Raw genomic sequence first — 18,224 nt, 5'->3', positions numbered from 1 at the left:
GCATCTAGTCTGTGGATAGTATGGTCCAGCCTTCCTTTCAGCAGACGTGCTTTGTCTAGTCCCACTTTAGCTTGGCGGCCTTGCCATAGCTTTCATACACGATGCCGGTTTTGGAATACCCACGGAAGAAAGAATGAGCGCGCCGCTTTTGTGGGAATACCTATCTAGTTTGTGTTTCTGTTGCGGTCAGTTCTACGTACCTACGCCCAGTATGCTGCGTTCCAATGCTTACAGACCGAGCTCGAGTTGATGGACATTTCAGATTCTATATGAGACCACATTTGGACAAAAACAATATATAGAATAAAGGTATGTAGGTACTTACTTAAATCCAGCTAACTATGTAATCACAATCAGCCATAAAATGCTTTAATCAACTAAAAAAATCGGCGACAGGCTTATTTAATGATGACAATTTTGATGTTATGATCTTCATACCCCTATTGTATGTAGGTCAACAGGAAACGAGTTTACTTATTATTATAACTGAATATCTACGTTATATTCGGGTCAGTTTCAAATCAACCTACATTTTCCACTGAAAATTCTCTAGAGGGAAAAACGCTGACTTTAATTGAAGTTAGTTAGGCCAGAGGCCAACTCAGATCGCGCTTGGAAGTTTAAATACCGCATTATTATATAATTTCTGAAAAGATGGCTTAACAAAATAATGGAATGAAGAACGACCAATTAGTCATATATTCACCAACTAATAGGGCAAATTAGGGATATAAATATTATAATGAAAGGTTTCCAAAACAAATCCTTGCAATGAGTCAATCATCCGCTTAATACGCCATTGGGTTATCGATCGTGCAATAAGAAGGTGGCGAGACTACATTGAAATTAAACCTGAAGTTACTTCAATCTTAATCAGTGATAGTGACGGGACTAGGAAACATACATTCAATACTTTACTGTGCATACTAGTGTGTCGCACTCGCTCACATATGGATGCGAGCTAAGTGCGAGCGAGTGCCCGGATGTAACATGTTGCCAATATTGTATCTATACAAAATGTGCATTGGAGAATAAGGTTCCGCGGGTTTGTTTACCGGGCGCTGGCGACGTCGAGGGCGGCGGTCGGCGGTCGGCGGTCAGCTGGGTGCGCGCGCCCGCGGTCGATAGGGCGGCACGTGGCGCGCAGGCGCGGCCCTATCGAGCCCACACGGGCCGCCGCCGCCGCCGGCCGCGCACGTCATGCATGCGGGGTCCTAGCACGCGCGCCCGCCTCATGGGCACCGTGCTCAGCTTCAGCCCGCGCGAGCGGCGCCCGCCCGCCGGCGCGCCGCCGCCGGACCGCGCCGCGCTCGCCTACTCCTACGAACGACTCAACAACGCCAAAAACAGAGAGAACAGGGAAGTCCCCCGCGACGAGCGCCGCGCCACCCTCGACGACGCCGCCAAAATCATCTCCGAGAAAACGGCGCTCGAGAAAAACTTGAAAAAGCACTCGCTGTTCATAAACGCCTTATCCTGGAAGAGGTTTTCGACGGCCAATAACAATAAGAAAAAGTTAGAATGCAAGACGAAGAGCGTGACGACGTTCCGTGCGCCTTTAACAGACAATGCCCCCTTGGACAGGAACAAGAATGTGAGCGTCCAGGGAACGATATACGCGCGGCCCGCGCCCGTCGCGGCGCCGCTGCCGCCATCGGCCGAGGTCGCGCGGACTAACGCGCTCAACAACAATGTCTGCTACTCGGAGAAGCTGCCGACGACGGCGGTGGGGCCGCCGGTGGCTCCGCGCAAGACCGTCATCCAGGCTTCCACCTCCGAGCTGCTCAAGTGCCTGGGGATGTTCCTGCACACTCGCTGTCACCGGCTACGGGACTTCCAAGCGGGGGATGCGGTGATGTGGCTCCGGACGGTGGACAGATCGCTGCTGTTGCAGGGATGGCAGGTAAACAACCCTCGCGCAGCCGCACTGCCGTTCATTCACCTAGCATCCCTTGCGTCATTACCGTATTCCCCTAAATTCCGTATCCCTTTAAAGCACTTGAAGGCTTTGTTATATAATGCGGCATTAGGGTGGAAATAGAACGTTTCACAATTAGTGTACAAATTTCGTCGCGTCGCAAAGTGTGGGTGGAAAATCCCTTTTGTTTTCTTTAGTACGTAGGTAACACTTAAAGGTCCTCTTAAAGTAACCTTTAGGTACATAATACGTAAATAGGTAGCTAAACATTCGAGTTATTGTAGGTTGAACTTTAATAATGCTTCCTCGATATAGCTACTTACGTACTGACTATATGACTATTACTGAATAAATGATATGACGATTGAAATCTCATGCGCCTTAGATGGCAAACTATCAACCTCATAGAGTCATAGGTATCTGAGTCATAAGTGCCTAGAGTGGTGAAAAAACTCGCGCTTCTTTTCTACGTTAATTGTTTGTATTAGACGAGGACCACAATAGTTGCAGACATATCCTCCCACTCTCGCTGCCAGTGTATTGCATTGGTCAGTTGAACTTGCATTCGTCGCATTAGAGTAAATAGCCTTGTCCTCGTTGCACTATTTACTTCTATTATGTTTACCTTCGAGAGAAATTAAATCGTCTTTTGTTCCTAGTCTTACTGGTATAGGTATATGTACAGTCAGCAATACTATTAGATTAGAATCTTTGCAAACAAATTTCTATGCAGGGGGGTATTCTTTCTCTACAGCTGACTGTACTAGAGAGTACAGTACCAAAAGTTTAGTACTTCATTCGATTCGATGTATCGGAAAATGTCGAAAACGCGGAAAAAATTGCCTTTCATAAAAATATCAAATCAAAATACTTACATTTATTTGAGATAACTATGATCCATACATGATAAATTTTCTAATAATTTCTGTTAAGGGGCCCACTGATTAACAGTCCGCCGGACGGTATCGGCCTGTCAGTTGTTCTGAACTGTCAAAATTTTGTTCTAACTGACAGGCCGATACCGTCCGGCGGACTGTTAATCAGTGGGCCCCTTTAGACTGCCCGTGTGGAGAGCGCGTTATGTTAACACATTCAGTGACAGCGCGTGCGTGCTACGCGCTTCGAGCGTAGCCAATAACACGTGAAAACCCGTATGTAGCGAAAAGCGACTACAGACTGAGCGCCCGCCTGGGGGGTCGCTGGCAGTGAATGCGTTAGCTGCATTTTTATATTCCACAGATACAGGGTCAAATTTGGGAAATTGGACTGTAATTTTAATATCTGGGAAAGGAAATAAGGTTTGGTAGGTGACATACATTGCTGAAGTCCAATTTCGCTACGTATAAATAGACTTATAGCCCGATTCGGATTTTGAAATAGACATCTATTAGACATCTTTTAGACATCACCAAGATACAATAACGATATGTTAAGATCTAACCTGTCAAATTTGATATTTGCGCGATTCTGGAGATACTGTTGAACGATTTCCACAGGATATGACTTACAGATCCAATTCACATCTAATAGATATCGTACTCTATCTAACGTAAAAGTGACATTGGTTGCCCGAATTGCGCTGCAACTATAACGTATCTAGAATGGATCTAGTACGTGTCGTCTCTTGTGAATATCTTGAAGTTCGAATACGGCAGTTAGTTATTTTATCTTCTCACCTTAATTTGAATATCGTAAGTAACGTGTTTTGGCTATTAAATCATGACCTTCGTCATATGTAGTAGTAAGGTGGTGGTATTAGTGCTCGACATGCTAATGCCCAATAGATCACACCCCTGTTGTCACCCCTATTGACGGTTCAGGCGGAGTATGTCACTTTCTTAGGACGTCACATTCTGAGGACGTCACATTCTGAGTTCGTCACTTTCTGAGTACGTCACTTTATGAGAACGCCACTTTCTGAGGACGTCACTTTCTGAGTTCGTCACTTTCTGAGTACGTCACTTTCTGAGTTCGTCACTTTCTGAGTACGTCACTTTCTGAGTTCGTCACTTTCTGAGTACGTCACTTTCTGAGAACGCCACTTTCTGAGTACGTCACTTTCTGAGGACGTCACTTTCTGAGATCGCCACTTTCTGAGGACGTCACTTTCTGAGTACGTCACGTTTTTAGCATAGGTACGATATCATCATCATCATCATATTTCCAAGCAGATGAAGTCGCGGGTCGAAGCTAGCGCAACATATTATCTACAGTCCGTTAACTCTCAGAATGACCTTCGGATTTTAGAAAGATACATCGGGTATCGGCGGTAGCACGCGAAGGTGATACTGTTGTTCTGCTTTCTTACTCACTCGCAAGAAGTTAGGGATACCTATTGTCTCAATGTAAAACAAGCCCTAATTTAATGACGTTATGCTTAATATTTGGTTGATGACTATATTGCTATTTGACTTTTTGTCATAATCTAAATAAAATAGAATCAGAATTTGAAAGCAGAACGTCACACCGTCATTTACTACTTCTCGCTGAAATTATACAGAGTGGTAATAATAACAGGCATATTTTTTTGTAGGTAAGTATATTTTTTATAGTTTGTGTTTTTTTTATTTAATCTCTAGTTTTAATTAAAATTTACTTTAACATAAAAAAAATAATTAAAACAAAAATTTTAAATTTAATTTGTAAATAATTATACAGTAGGTACTTAAAAGTCACATATTTTAATATGAATCTAAATATTTACCTACTAGTTATGGTGGTATTAACTAATCTATACAGGGTGGTACAAACCTCGATGTCCAAAATTTTTAAGTGAAAACTTCTTTAGCGGCGCTGTGCACTTTTTGTGATGGGGAAAAAATGTTAAACTCGCGACAGGTCACGTGACCGTAAGATTCGTAAGACGTAAGACGGACACGTGACCTGATCGAAAAACTGTTACAATGTCATTGAGTTTTCACTTCTGCCGGCACTCCCGGAGTGCATCCCGTTGTTTTTTTTAGATTCTTCACTACGTGGGCTATCAGATTACTAATTTGGGAACTTTCCACCTCGATTCCTTTGACCGGTGACTCTGTCAAATTATGACTATTGTCACTTTTTTTTACCTTTAAAAAAAACTTAGGGACTAGCAGTTTCTAAAATAACCAAAAGTCGTTGAACTCGCATGTTTTTTTTTAATTAGGTAAAATCTAAACTTGACCTGCTTGAACGTAAAACTTTGACTTTTGTCTTTTTTTCCAACTCGCAGCCAAGTGAGGATGCTGATTTTTTTAGCAACTGCGTCGTTTGTAAAGGATTATGTTATAAAAAGAAACATTCAAAAAAGTTCAATAGTTTTTTTAAATAAATTAATTTGTTCGGCCCGGAATTTCTTAACAAAAGTTAAAAGTTCAAAAATTCATAACTCGAAAACTACGACAAACCGGCTAACATACATATTCTATAATTGAATTGAGGAATCTAAAAAAAATTTGGACGTTGTGGTATAGACCACCCTGTATAGTTTTGAGTGTTGGATTGCAAGTTGCAACTAAATCAGTACGACGCTGTCATTTTCTATTACGCGAATACGTCCGATTTTACCCGAAAAACGAAGTTCATTCTGAGAGTTAACGGCCTGTAAGTGGTCAAACAAATTTTTTCATTAAATAAGAAAAATAAAAACTACACTCATCCTTTTCTTTTGGGTGCTAGTACTAGTGTAAGACAAAGATAGTATGTTTATCTCTGTCTATGTTTGAAATGAGACAGTCCTTTGACAAACTTTATAACCTTTTTGTAGTTTCGGATTTTAAATAGAAAAAAAATCAGCGATGTCAAATCGGCGACATGATAGATTTTTATTGTCAGGCTAAAAGTACAATGTTATATTAATTTAAAAATTCATCGTGTAACCTATATAGGAAGAAAACAAACAAATAAATTACATTAAATATATGCAGAACATGAGAACTATGAGAGTATGGATCACTTCATACGGAGAAGTGATTGATGGCTGAACATATATTCTAAATATGCCGTTGCCGATATGAAGAAAAAATCCTTTGACGCCTATTCTTCACAGGTTACACGAGAAGAAATATTGTCTGAACCAAAACTGCAAGAGCTGATTTTTATACGCAGATATCCAAAATGTACACTATCATCAGAAAAAAAGACGTGAGTTTATGGAGACATGACAGAAGACGCGGTATGTTGAAGAATATGTTGTCACGAAAGGAGCGGCAGTCCGTTTAAATGTAAATAATTGTGAGAATGACCTTCTACTAGTGTCAGCGAGCTTGCCATGATACCTTCACCAGCTAATCACAGCGGCGAATGATAAAATCATGGTTCCTACTGTGCGAAACATTTATGTGTATTCAATCGAAGCTGTTGCCGGCCTAACTCCAATCTGTGGCTAAATGTTTTGCTGCTTGTAGTTTCTAAGTATTCTGAATTAAATAATGTTTTAAACATAATTAGATTGTTTTTTTAATATTTATTTCTCTATTTTTCACTTTATTGCACGAAACATAGGACGTTTTGCCAAATGGAATTCTCTACCAGTCAGGCGTAAGGCAAACAGAGATTGGTATTGGTATGTAGGATATAAAAGCGACCGCATGTCGAACAGCTAATCTGGTTGCTGGCAGTATACATTTTTCGTGCAGGTATATATTATACTGTTAAATCGTACCTATGCTAAAAAACGCGACGTACTCAGAAAGTGACGTCCTCAGAAAGTGGCGTTCTCAGAAAGTGACGTCCTCAGAAAGCGACGTACTCAGAAAGTGGCGTTCTCAGAAAGTGACGTACTCAGAAAGTGACGTACTCAGAAAGTGGCGTTCTCAGAATGTGACGTCCTAAGAAAGTGACGAACTCAGAAAGTGACGTCCTCAGAAAGTGGCGTTCTCAGAAAGTGACGTACTCAGAAAGTGACGAACTCAGAATGTGACGTCCTCAGAATGTGACGTCTTAAGAAAGTGACATACTCCGCCTGAACCCTATTGACAGTGACTTAAGTTTTAAGATGACATGTACTGGGACCGCGTCGAGCACCAGTACCACCTACCACCACCTTAGTACGTAGTAGTGTTACCAGATGTTTGTATTTTTCGCGACTTGTCGGATATTATGGCTGTCGGATAAATAAGGTCGAAATATGATTTAAAAATAGATATTTCATTTATGTAAAAAAATAAATGCAATGCGTAATGCGCATAACTGTCTTATTTGGTATACATTTTTGAGAATTCATTGATGGCTAACGTCACCCTTTTACAAAAAAAAATCTGGCATCCCCAAGTGATGTGCTAAATGATAAAATAGTATCTACCTAATAAATGGCGGCCGTAAACCCAAACTGTCACTTGGAGTTCGCGCAAATTGGGGTAATGAATTCAGGCTACACCTGCCTTGGCTGCGGATGCTTAGACCAGATATTATTCAAGTAGGTCAAACTGTAATGAGGTTTCGTGTTTGCACTTATGTTGGCTGGGAAGAGTGGGAAGCCATTTTTATCTGGATACGGGAAAACTAGTGGCTCTAAATAAAAATAAATAAATAAAAATCATTTATTTCAGACGAAAGTCCATTGGGGTTAATATCATTATTACTAAACTTAAAACTAGGGTTAATATTATATACTTAAAACTAAATAGGTAATGTATTAAAATGAAAGACTAAAGTAAAACAAAACTAACTAACTAACTTAACCTATGACCCGATACATAAGGAACTGACGCATGCAGACCTTGCGAACCCCCATGGTTCCAAAATTTTGAAAAAATTACATAAACCGAATCGACAAACAATTTATACATGGGATGGTAAATTTGTACCTATTCATCGCCCAGGTGATTTTTAGTGACCTTTAAAGGTAAGAGCTATAAGTGCAACACGACGAAAAAGCCATAATGTAGGATTACTTTAAACAGGCTGTCACTGTTTGAAAAAATGTTTTTTATTTGGCACTGTAGGATAGTCAATCACTGACTATTTTGCTGACTATAATGAAAGTAGGTATCTAACAAAACAGTGTCCAAGAAAATGTTTTGGCAACCCTCGTAGCATTCTGTTGTACAGTCACCAGCAATAATATGTTACACAACGAAGGCCGCAAAAATATCTGACACGATCTTATTAGTAGTGCAATAAGAGCGCGTCACATATTTTTGCGGCCTTCGTTGTGTAACATATTATTGCTGGTGACTGTACACATCGAATATGCCAACTATCTTCCTTTGTTTGTTGTAGGAAACAGCACTTTTTTAAGTTTTTCATTTTTATTTTCAATCTCAAACGAAATTTTTTAATATAGATATCTAAGTAGGAACTTAATAACTTGCCCCTTGCCTTATTCATAAAAGTTAGCAAACCTCTGTTAAATTTTGTCCTTTTTAGGGTTCCGTACCCAAAAGGTAAAACGGGACCCTATTACTAAGACTTCGCTGTCCGTCCGTCCGTCCGTCCGTCCGTCCGTCTGTCACCAGGCTGTATCTCACGAACCGTGATAGCTAGACAGTTGAAATTTTCACAGATGATGTATTTCTGTTGCCGCTATAACAACAAATACTAAAAACAGAATAAAATAAAGATTTAAATGGGGCTCCCATACAACAAACGTGATTTTTGACCAAAGTTAAGCAACGTCGGGCGTGGTCAGTACTTGGATGGGTGACCGTTTTTTTTTTTGCATTTTTTTTCGTTTTTTTTTTCATTATGGTACGGAACCCTTCGTGAGCGAGTCCGACTCGCACTTGCCCGGTTTTTTAACACACGCAAATGACAGATAAGGACGGAAAAATTTCAAGGGCTTGACAGGCATTTATGAATAGCGTCATTAGTCTTAAATAATCATATTTTTTGTAAGTATTTTATGCAAAAGTGGAAACTTAAAGAAATAATACCCCACTGGCAAAAACCCATTCGTTTATGCAAAACGTTTATCTACAAAATAATACCTACTCTTTCGCAAATCGGCTCTCTTAAAAATTCCCTTTCACAGAATACTTATGTCACAAAATGGTCTAAAAATAAAATCGACTTACAATTCTCTTGTGTAACTTTGTAACTATAGGTACTTAGAAGGCACGTTTTACAAAAGGAAAGGGGGACATCTTGGGAGAGGTCATTCAATATACTCCTAACCCTATTATGGCACAAAATACACGAGTGACTTAAGAAATAACAGAAATTCCTGTAGATACATCAACCTGCAAAATTGTGTGAACAATTTGTATACATCTCAATAAAGTGTGACGATATGGATTATACCTACCAGTGTCAAAATTAACGTTTTTGTTTAAAAAAACGTCACCTTTGACACTGAAATATCCAATCCATATCGTATCTAGACGTAATATTTGACGTATCTTAAAGTTCGAATCGGGCCTAAAGTGTGGATATGTCATCATTTACTTTTGTATTTTTTTATAAAAACTATTATGATACAAATCGGTGCAAAGTTAGATTAGACGGACTCTACTTGTTCTTGTAATCCAACAAACAAAAGGCTTGATTCAAAACAAGCAGCGTGTTACCGCAAACTGTATCGATCGGCCGCACGCACCGCACCGCCTCCATATTGAATGAACTGCCCGTGAGGCCATTTCGAAAGTACATTTTGATATCTAAATGATATAATTTAACTAAGTACATCATGATAATGAGTTATCTATTTAAGAAAAAAATCAACGTGCATTAGAATAAAGCTAGAGGTAGACCAAGAAAAGTCTGCAGAGATTTTGAGAGCGCTGGTGGCCTAGTGGCAAGAGCGCGCGACTTTCAATCCGGAGGTCGCGGGTTCAAACCCCGGCTCGTACCAATGAGTTTTCGGAACTTATGTACGAAATATCATTCGATATTTGCCAGTCGCTTTTCGGTGAAGGAAAATATCGTGAGGAAACCGGACTAATCCCAATAAGGCCTACTTTCCCCTCTGGGTTGGAAGGTCAGATGGCAGTCGCTTTCGTAAAAACTAGTGCCTACGTCAAATCATGGGATTAGTTGTCAAGCGGACCCGAGGCTCCCATGAGCCGTGGCAAAATGCCGGGATAACGCGAGGAAGAAGGAGTGCGTGTGCTGTCAAAATCTCTGCAGACTTTTCTTGGTTTAACTCTATTCATTTAGTACATGATCGTACATGTATTGGCGTGAACGAGACACATGGGCCAATGATAATAAAATGATACCATTTTGATATCAAAAATTAAGTTTGAAAAGTTCGGAAAACGGCCTCCTGGCGGGAAAATGGCCTACTATGAAAAATGACAGCATTACGAGCGGTGTGCGGTGAATTCTTTAAATCTCACGCAGTAATAGACGCCATATTTCTTGAGAAAGTAGGGTAAGATAAATTGGTACGGTACGATTATGGAATCTGAAAATAGGTAGGTTATCTTCTGCGTAGACCTCTACAAATCGCTACGGTCGTAGTCGTAGCTCGTAGCACTAGGTCTACGATTGTATCTAGAGAGTCAAGAGACGTATAAACTTTTTAAAGTATGACGGGCCTATTCGGATTTCGAGATAATCACAAGATCTTGAGACGATTTAGAGATCAACTAGATCTACATTAGATATCGACTAGATGTGACTTGGATATATCTAAGTCATAACTTGTCGAAATCGTTCAAGAGGACCTCCAGAATCGCGGAAACGTCAAATTTGACATATCTATCTTACAAATATCTTTAAATTATCCGTATCGTAACTTGTTGAAGTCTAGTAGAAATGATAGAAATCTAATTCATTTTCCGAATCGAGCCGTGAGAGTAGGCACTAACAAGGAGGCCAATTCTTATTGATCAATTTGTTAAGGATTTGATTTTGATATATGACACGACCATGAGTCATGACGATCGCTCAAGCAGATCACTCTTCCATATTACTGCGATAGAGAGATACTGCCCGATTCGAACTTTAAGATACGTCAGTTAATAGATCTAGAAGCGATATGGATTAGATGTGTCAGTGTCAAAAGTGACGTTTTTATTTGAAGTAACGTCACATTTGACACTGACATATCAAATCCATATCGTTTCTAGATCTATTAACTGACGTATCTTAAAGTTTGAATCGGGTCGATGGTACCTTTTATTTAAAAATTGCTCACTTTTCATTAGTTTCATTGCAAAGTAAGAGGAAAAATTCTTTAAAAATTAGAACAGAAAAGCACTTTGGTGTTGGACACAAAAGAAATGGAGCTATGGATCGAACAATAGGAAGCGTGTCCCGATTGTATTATATTGTTACGTACAAATTATTGTTACACTGAGACTAGTACAAAGATAAAATATCTCTGTTTACCAAAGTTACTTAAATTTAAAGTTATTTATTTAAAATATTAAGCAAGTTAACAATTCCACAAAATTTACGTTACTTAAAACATACATAAATTTAACCACAGTATAAGTAAGTGGGCATGTTCACTTTAAAAACTGTACGGCCAATTAGGACCAACGGCCAAAGGCCAGTTAGCAATCGTCACAAAACTGACGGTCAATGTCAAATCCCATACATTGTCAGGAATGAGACGGTTAGACGTTGCTGAAACACGACTTAATTCGCGCTTTAAAATTAAATGAAATGAAAATATTTATTTTCAGGCAACCATTGGCCCTATATACCTACCTACCTACCTGCCTTAAAACTAGCATACATATTATTATAAAATATATCTTAAAACTAAAAAAACGCAACGGGTTGCACTCCGGGAGTGCCGGCAGAAGTGAAAACTCAATGTCATTGTAACAGTTTTTCGATCAGGTCACGTGTCCGTCTTACGTCTTACGAATCTTACGGTCACGTGACCTGTCGCGAGTTTAACATTTTTTCCCCATCACAAAAAGTGCACAGCGCCGCTAAAGAAGTTTTCACTTCAAAAAAATATCTTGAAGTACAAGTTAAAATGAAAATGCCCAGGTCCAAAGCGAAGCATTTTTCACGTAGGATTCCTGCGTAGGTTTTCTTTATTCTTGCGTAGAATATTGGTTGTGATTATGCTTCTTTAGCTTCAAAGGAAGGAAGTCACTTTCACCACGAATAAAGCGAAATTAGTCACGACTATTTCATAGAAACAGCCACTTATCCTTCAAGGTCAGAAAAATAAGAACTCGCGTCAAAGAACGATATTTACGGTTTACGTAGGTATGTACCTAATGTTTCATTGATTGCTCGTGTTCCAACAATGCGCCATTCATTTGTTTCTAGAAAAAATATTTTATTTCTTAGCACTTACCTTACCTGCGTGTTTATTTAGGTATTTGGTAATATCTAAGTTCATTAAATTTGTGCTACCCGGCGTCAGAATTTATTTGAATTGGGTTTGATTTGATGAAATAGTTTTCTCAGACTTATATTTCCAACGGGTGGTTATTCCATCAAGAAAATTATTATCATAGAACTGTACTTTATATCTTTAGGTATTTAAATAAAAGTAAACAAAATCTACCCTCAAATGACTCGTTATAAGCCAGTTGAGGCTATATGAAAACATTACACGATCAAATAATGTAGGTTAAACTCAGGTCGTTCAGTGAGTATTATATTCTTTGTCGTTCAGTGACTGATCCAGGCGGTTTTGTAATTGGTCGGTTAACCAATAAATGTTATAACCTTATAACTATCCGAAAATGTACAAATTGTTTGTTTACTTTTATTTAAATACCTAAAGGTACAGACTTATACAGCTGGAGCTCGAATACCCAGCTAGGTCTACTTCTGAACTCAGATGGTTCCTGAGAAGGTTTTATGGTAGATTATTTTATTATACTGTGCGGTAGATGGTTTAACTGTGAGTCAGTGAGTTAACAATAAAAAATACTGTCAATACTAAACTAGTGTAGTCACAAAACTAAGCTACCTTTACGTCTACCATCAGTTTTGACATTGACATATACGCTCACGTCTACGTAACTTACTTTCTATGCATCTCGCTCGTACTCGCATATTAGTGCAAGCGAGATGTACAGAAAGTAAATTACGTAGACGTGAGCGTTATGTCAATGTCAAAACTGGTGGTAGACGTAATCATCTCGCAACTACATAACAAACCATTTCCATTGAAGTATAAATAAACTAGGAATCAAGCTAAAGTATCTCCGATATCAGGTTGCCTGGCAACTAAACAAATATTCGTTTTATTTTGTTTCCTTCGACAAGCCGATAAGTGAACCGTAAGCTGCATTTTACGACCTATAAATTCGAACCGCCCCAAGCTATTCTGCCTGAGACTATTTTGGGGAAAATCAATAAGAATTATTGAGTAAGTGGTGTGATGTTATATCGATACCTCTGACGAGGACTTTCTTAAAATAGGAAAGAAATTACAACATTTATTAGGTAGGTATACAGTTAGTGACTTATGCGTTACACTATTACATAAAAATCACTCAATAGACAATTTAATCGAAAAATTGTATATTAGGTAATATTTTTGTTTATGATTGTTTACATTTATTCTAGGTATATTTATAGGGATCGGAATTTTCATTTCAACGCCGTAAGTTAATGAGAACTGCGTATGTCGGTGTTTTAGTCTAGACATTTGACTTTCAACTATGTACAAGTTTGTATCCATGCGAAGTTGTTTTTCTGTTATAAGTAAGGTTAGGAATAAGTGAAACGCCGGGGCAAGAATAACACTTGTAGGGAATCCTCATACTGTTTCTCTTGCCCCGAGCAAAATAAACTATGTTTGTCTTATCCCACATGCATACATGCATTTGCTTTGCCATGGCATTTTTTTGGTAAGGGCTGATTTAGACGGCGCGCGAACTCGTATGCGATTTTAGTTACATTGTAGACTTTTTTTTGTATTTTATAATAATTTTATTGATTAAACAAGAATAATCATAATAAAAGTCATTTTACATGATATTAAAGCTCTCCAAGGGGCCTCTACGTGTTGGATCTATATCACCACGCAAGCCTATCAAAAGACCGTGATTTATAGGCCCGTGAAATCCAAAACGGAGAAACAAAATCATAATAACAATATGAAAACTAGAAATAAAATAAAAATACAAACTATAAAATATACTTACCTACAAAACCCAAACCAATTACAAAATGAATACCCCGTCTAAGAGGTCGGACTGCGGCATGGACATTTACAGCCGACCAATCAAATACCGCAATGTGAAACTCGCATGCGATTTCTTGCACCGTCTAAATGAGCCTTTAAGATGTCACGAAGAATTTGTATTAGGTATAGTATTTGTCTTAGAACCGTATAGGTACATATTCCATTTGTTCAGTTCAAAAAGCAGTGATGCATAAAATGGAATAGTGACTAAGGAGACAGAAACCACCAGGGGCGCATTTACATTATTTACCCTGGAGTCTTAAGGGGCTATGAGTGCTATGACCCCGGGCGGTCATCGGATCAGGCAATATGACAATCGTTGCCCAGGCTGGGGCACCAGTGCCTTGAGGCCTTGGTCACTTTTTCTTAGTACATATCTGACATTTATTTCAGTTTATAGTCGAATAAACTATTTTTTATCTTTTTATCTTATCTTTTATAATTTATATACTAGTGTATAATAATGTATAGTGTTTCTACTTGAAATAAAAACAAATTAAAATATTTTCTGAAAATAATTAAATTTGTTCTAATACTTCTAAAGGCCCCAGTATACAATGGGCCATCGCCGGCCACTCCAAGGGACGCATTTATGCGTTAGAGGGAGCAAGTGATATTGCTATCTCATTCTACCGCACGGCTGCGTCCCTTGGAGTGGCCGGCGATGGCCCATTGTGTACTGGGGCCTTAATAGTATGACAATCGTTTGCAGAAAACGAAACGAAACGCAATCATTTCCATACATTATTTACGTTTATCTTAAGGCCCCAGTACACAATGGGCCATCTCCGGCCACTCTAAGGGACGCAGCCATGCGGTAGAATGAGATAGCAATATCACTTGCTCCCTCTAACGCATAAATGCGTCCCTTGGAGTGGCCGGCGATGGCCCATTGTGTACTGGGGCCTTTAGAGTTTCGTTTCGTTTTCTGCATACGATTGTCATTTTGGCTCAGCCAGGTTTGAACGGTTATCGGGAGGCAAACTAGTCTACGAGTATAGGCCCAGGGTGTCAGTTCATAAAATAAGGCGTATTTTATAGGCTTAGGTATATGAAAAAGCTAAACATTACTTCATGAAAAATTTTTAGTGTAAAAGATTTTACGTAAGAATATGTTTCTACTGCTAGGTCTACTTTTAGAATTTCTGATTTTCCTTTACTCTTCCATCCGGATTAACAGCCTGTATTTTATTTATATTTCGAGTTCACCTCGACTTAAACCCGTGATGCCATCTAGTGAGCGTATTACAAGAGTATGGTATTAAATTATGTCTGAATCACGCAACGCTACGAAAGGATTCTTGTACTTATTCTAATGACCCGGCTACGATCGATAGGCCCTGAAATAAAACATGCAAAACCCAGCTCTATTCTAATTTCATTAAAGTTGTATCATTTACACCCACACTTGATCGTAAAAAAGAGGCATTTATTTGCATTTAGTTTCGTTCGGTTTCATGTAGCGTGTATAAGCTGACGTTTCGAAATGTACCCGAACCGAATGCCGAAGGAATAATAATAGAATAGAATCTTGAGTGTCACTACGCTACGAGGGATATTAGCATGTAACACATACTGCTTTTCACATCACCTATGAGAAAATATAATTAAGGCTAAAAAAAAATTATGCACATAACAAATAAACTCGTATCCTACAGCAGAAAAGTGTCATATTGATCCCTGCTAGTATAGGGAAGAAAAAGAACTTTTTCGAATGGGTGATGTGAAAATCTTTTTTAAAACCTACTTATTTACTTAACTATGAACAATTGAACATCCTCACTTTGAAACTTTGAAGTCTTTATCAAGATCAAGCCCGATCCAACCATAATGAGCTTTAGTACTTTGGTCAATAAATTATATATAAAATTATTGTATTCCAGGACGTGGCATTCATCAACCCCGCGAACGTGGTGTTCGTGTACATGCTGGTCCGCGAGCTGGTGGACGGCGACCGCATCGCGCGCCCTCAGGAGCTGCAAGCCGTCGTGCTCACCTGCCTCTACCTCTCCTACTCCTACATGGGCAACGAGATCTCATACCCGCTCAAACCTTTCCTCGTCGAGGACTCCAAGGACAAGTTCTGGGATCGCTGCCTTCTCATCGTCGACCGGCTCTCTTTCAGCATGCTCCGCATCAACTCCGAGCCCGGCTTCTTCACTGAAGTGTTCACCGAGTTGAAGGCTTGCGGGGCCGTCGAGAGCCCGCCCCCCGCGCCCGCGCACCCGGCCCCCGCCCCGCCGCACGCCATCTCGGCCGCCTGACACACAGAGGTCGCGGTGTTGAGGTTAGCCCTGACTGACCGCCCCAGTCGCGTTTGATGTCGGCACTACACGACCGCTCTTGTTCAATCGTCTGACACCGGACGTGCACGGACGGGCTTAGATAAAGTCTCCGGGCTTAGGATAGCTCCACACGAGCCAATTAATAACTTCTAAGTGGAGTGTTCTTGTAGTTACGTCTGAACTGTTTGGATAATGTAGTGAAATTGAGAGATATTTATTTGTAGGTAACCGTGAAAGGATCCTGAAAGCTTTGGTAGGAAATACTCATTTTTGAATTTAAACTGAAGTAAAACGAGCAAGTTTATGTTGTTCGAAGTGCAGCATGATATCGACGATGTTATTTGCTCAAGAATGTAATCCCGCCGTGACGATTGACCAAGAATTTATTTAAAATCGTACTCATTCTATAAGACTGGTGAGCGCGAACGGGGGAAGAAAACGCGAGGAAATTGATTGACCGATAAAGTTTGCAAAGCACCGAGCCGCTAATAATTAGAGGCTTTATTAAATGCGGAAGTTTCGTGTCATATCGATCGTGGATTAATTCAGCTACTACGACTGTTAGACCACGTTCCGGAACCAACGAGGCCGGAAACACGACTCGCGTTTGTTCGTCCTATTATTACTGGGTCAGATAACCTACACGTGCCGTGTCGAATTCGATTGCTGCATTTTACATAATTAATGTCTGTAATGTTAACGTAGGTAATTTGTCTGGTAATGATACTTTCTGGGGCCGCTGCCGAGCGGCGTTTAGTCCAATAGAACAGCGGTTAGTTAGTAAGTTAAGAGTTTCGTAATGTAGTGAAATGCTCGCATGCCATATACCTAGTTAGTCGTTAGAAGCAGGCGGGAGGATGCAATAGCGGGGAACCGTCAGTAAAATAAAGGAATCCGGTGAATCCTTCTATGAAGTGTACGTAAATACGGCCGTCAGCTTAAAGCGGGGCGATTGAACCATTGGTTGAAGTATATTTAACAAATAGGTCAAATATTGCGAACGATTAAGCGTTTTGTACAGTAATATCGAATAAATTTATATGTTAAGTCATAAATAGTCTGGTGTGGTTAAATGGGGTTGGTCTGTTCGGTGTGGAAAGATGGGCGGAGGCCTAGGGCACTCGGTGTGACTAGCTTGACCACAGGCCTGGAACTAGTTAATGAATTTCGAATCGTGGACCGTACTTACTAAACGAACGCAATAGCCTAATAAATACGTATACTCAAGAAAATGTTTCCAGAACAGGGCGATAGAGTTTTTTTCTAAGATTGAGAAAGACAACGTACTTAAAGCTGAAATTACCTACACTAAATATGGCGGTCGCCGCATAACTTGTGTGGTTAAACAATGCGCCCATGGTATAATAATATACTCCGCCTGGTACTCTCTTCCGACCACGTGACTGACACAAGCCTGTCATCATGCGACAGCGCTATATAATAATATGCAATAGCGCTATATAAAGTGGCAATGTTATTGTGACGTAGGCTTGTGTCACTCTGGGAAGAGAAGACCATGTTTTATTAAACTAAGCAATGCGCCCATGCGGTCAACTTTGGGTATACCTCATGTGTTTAGTCAGTCGCATGCGGCGACCGCATTAATGTAATTGCGGTATTAAACTTAAGTTAATAGGTAATCTATTTCTAGCCATCGTTTATTGTTTTCCTTTAAAATTAGTTTCTTGAAATGATTGTGAAATACTGTAGCTTAGAGAAATTAATAAAAATGGATGTATAGATCGATTCAGCAAAGCTGGCGCTGATTTAAAATGAGAATTTCACATTTTGTACGAATCGCGCACCGGCTCTTATGAATCTATCTATACTTAATCGAATTAATGAGTGATTGTAGCTAATGAACAGTTTCACCGAGTGCCGTAGTTAAATTTACGTTAGTAAAGGTACGAAAGTGGCAGTATTTAATGAAACTGGAATCTCATTAACGACTAGGGGAAGTAGATGTCTGTGATGTTTATTGAATTAG

The 18,224-nt window shown here is 39.6% G+C and overlaps 1 protein-coding gene across 1 annotated transcript; it reads left to right on the top strand.

Moving 5' to 3' along the window:
- Nucleotides 1–1,155: 1,155 nt before the first annotated feature.
- Nucleotides 1,156–17,538, top strand: LOC134797472 (cyclin-dependent kinase 5 activator 1). Its single transcript, XM_063769706.1, has 2 exons — nucleotides 1,156–1,903; nucleotides 15,836–17,538. The coding sequence occupies exons 1-2, from the start codon at nucleotides 1,205–1,207 to the stop codon at nucleotides 16,214–16,216; spliced, it is 1,080 nt and encodes a 359-aa protein (XP_063625776.1). The 5' UTR covers nucleotides 1,156–1,204; the 3' UTR covers nucleotides 16,217–17,538.
- The last annotated feature ends 686 nt before the right edge of the window (nucleotides 17,539–18,224 follow it).

Source organism: Cydia splendana, chromosome 15 (genome assembly GCF_910591565.1).
Source record: "Cydia splendana chromosome 15, ilCydSple1.2, whole genome shotgun sequence".
Taxonomy (NCBI): domain Eukaryota; kingdom Metazoa; phylum Arthropoda; class Insecta; order Lepidoptera; family Tortricidae; genus Cydia; species Cydia splendana.
This window is presented reverse-complemented; position numbering and strand designations above follow the sequence as displayed.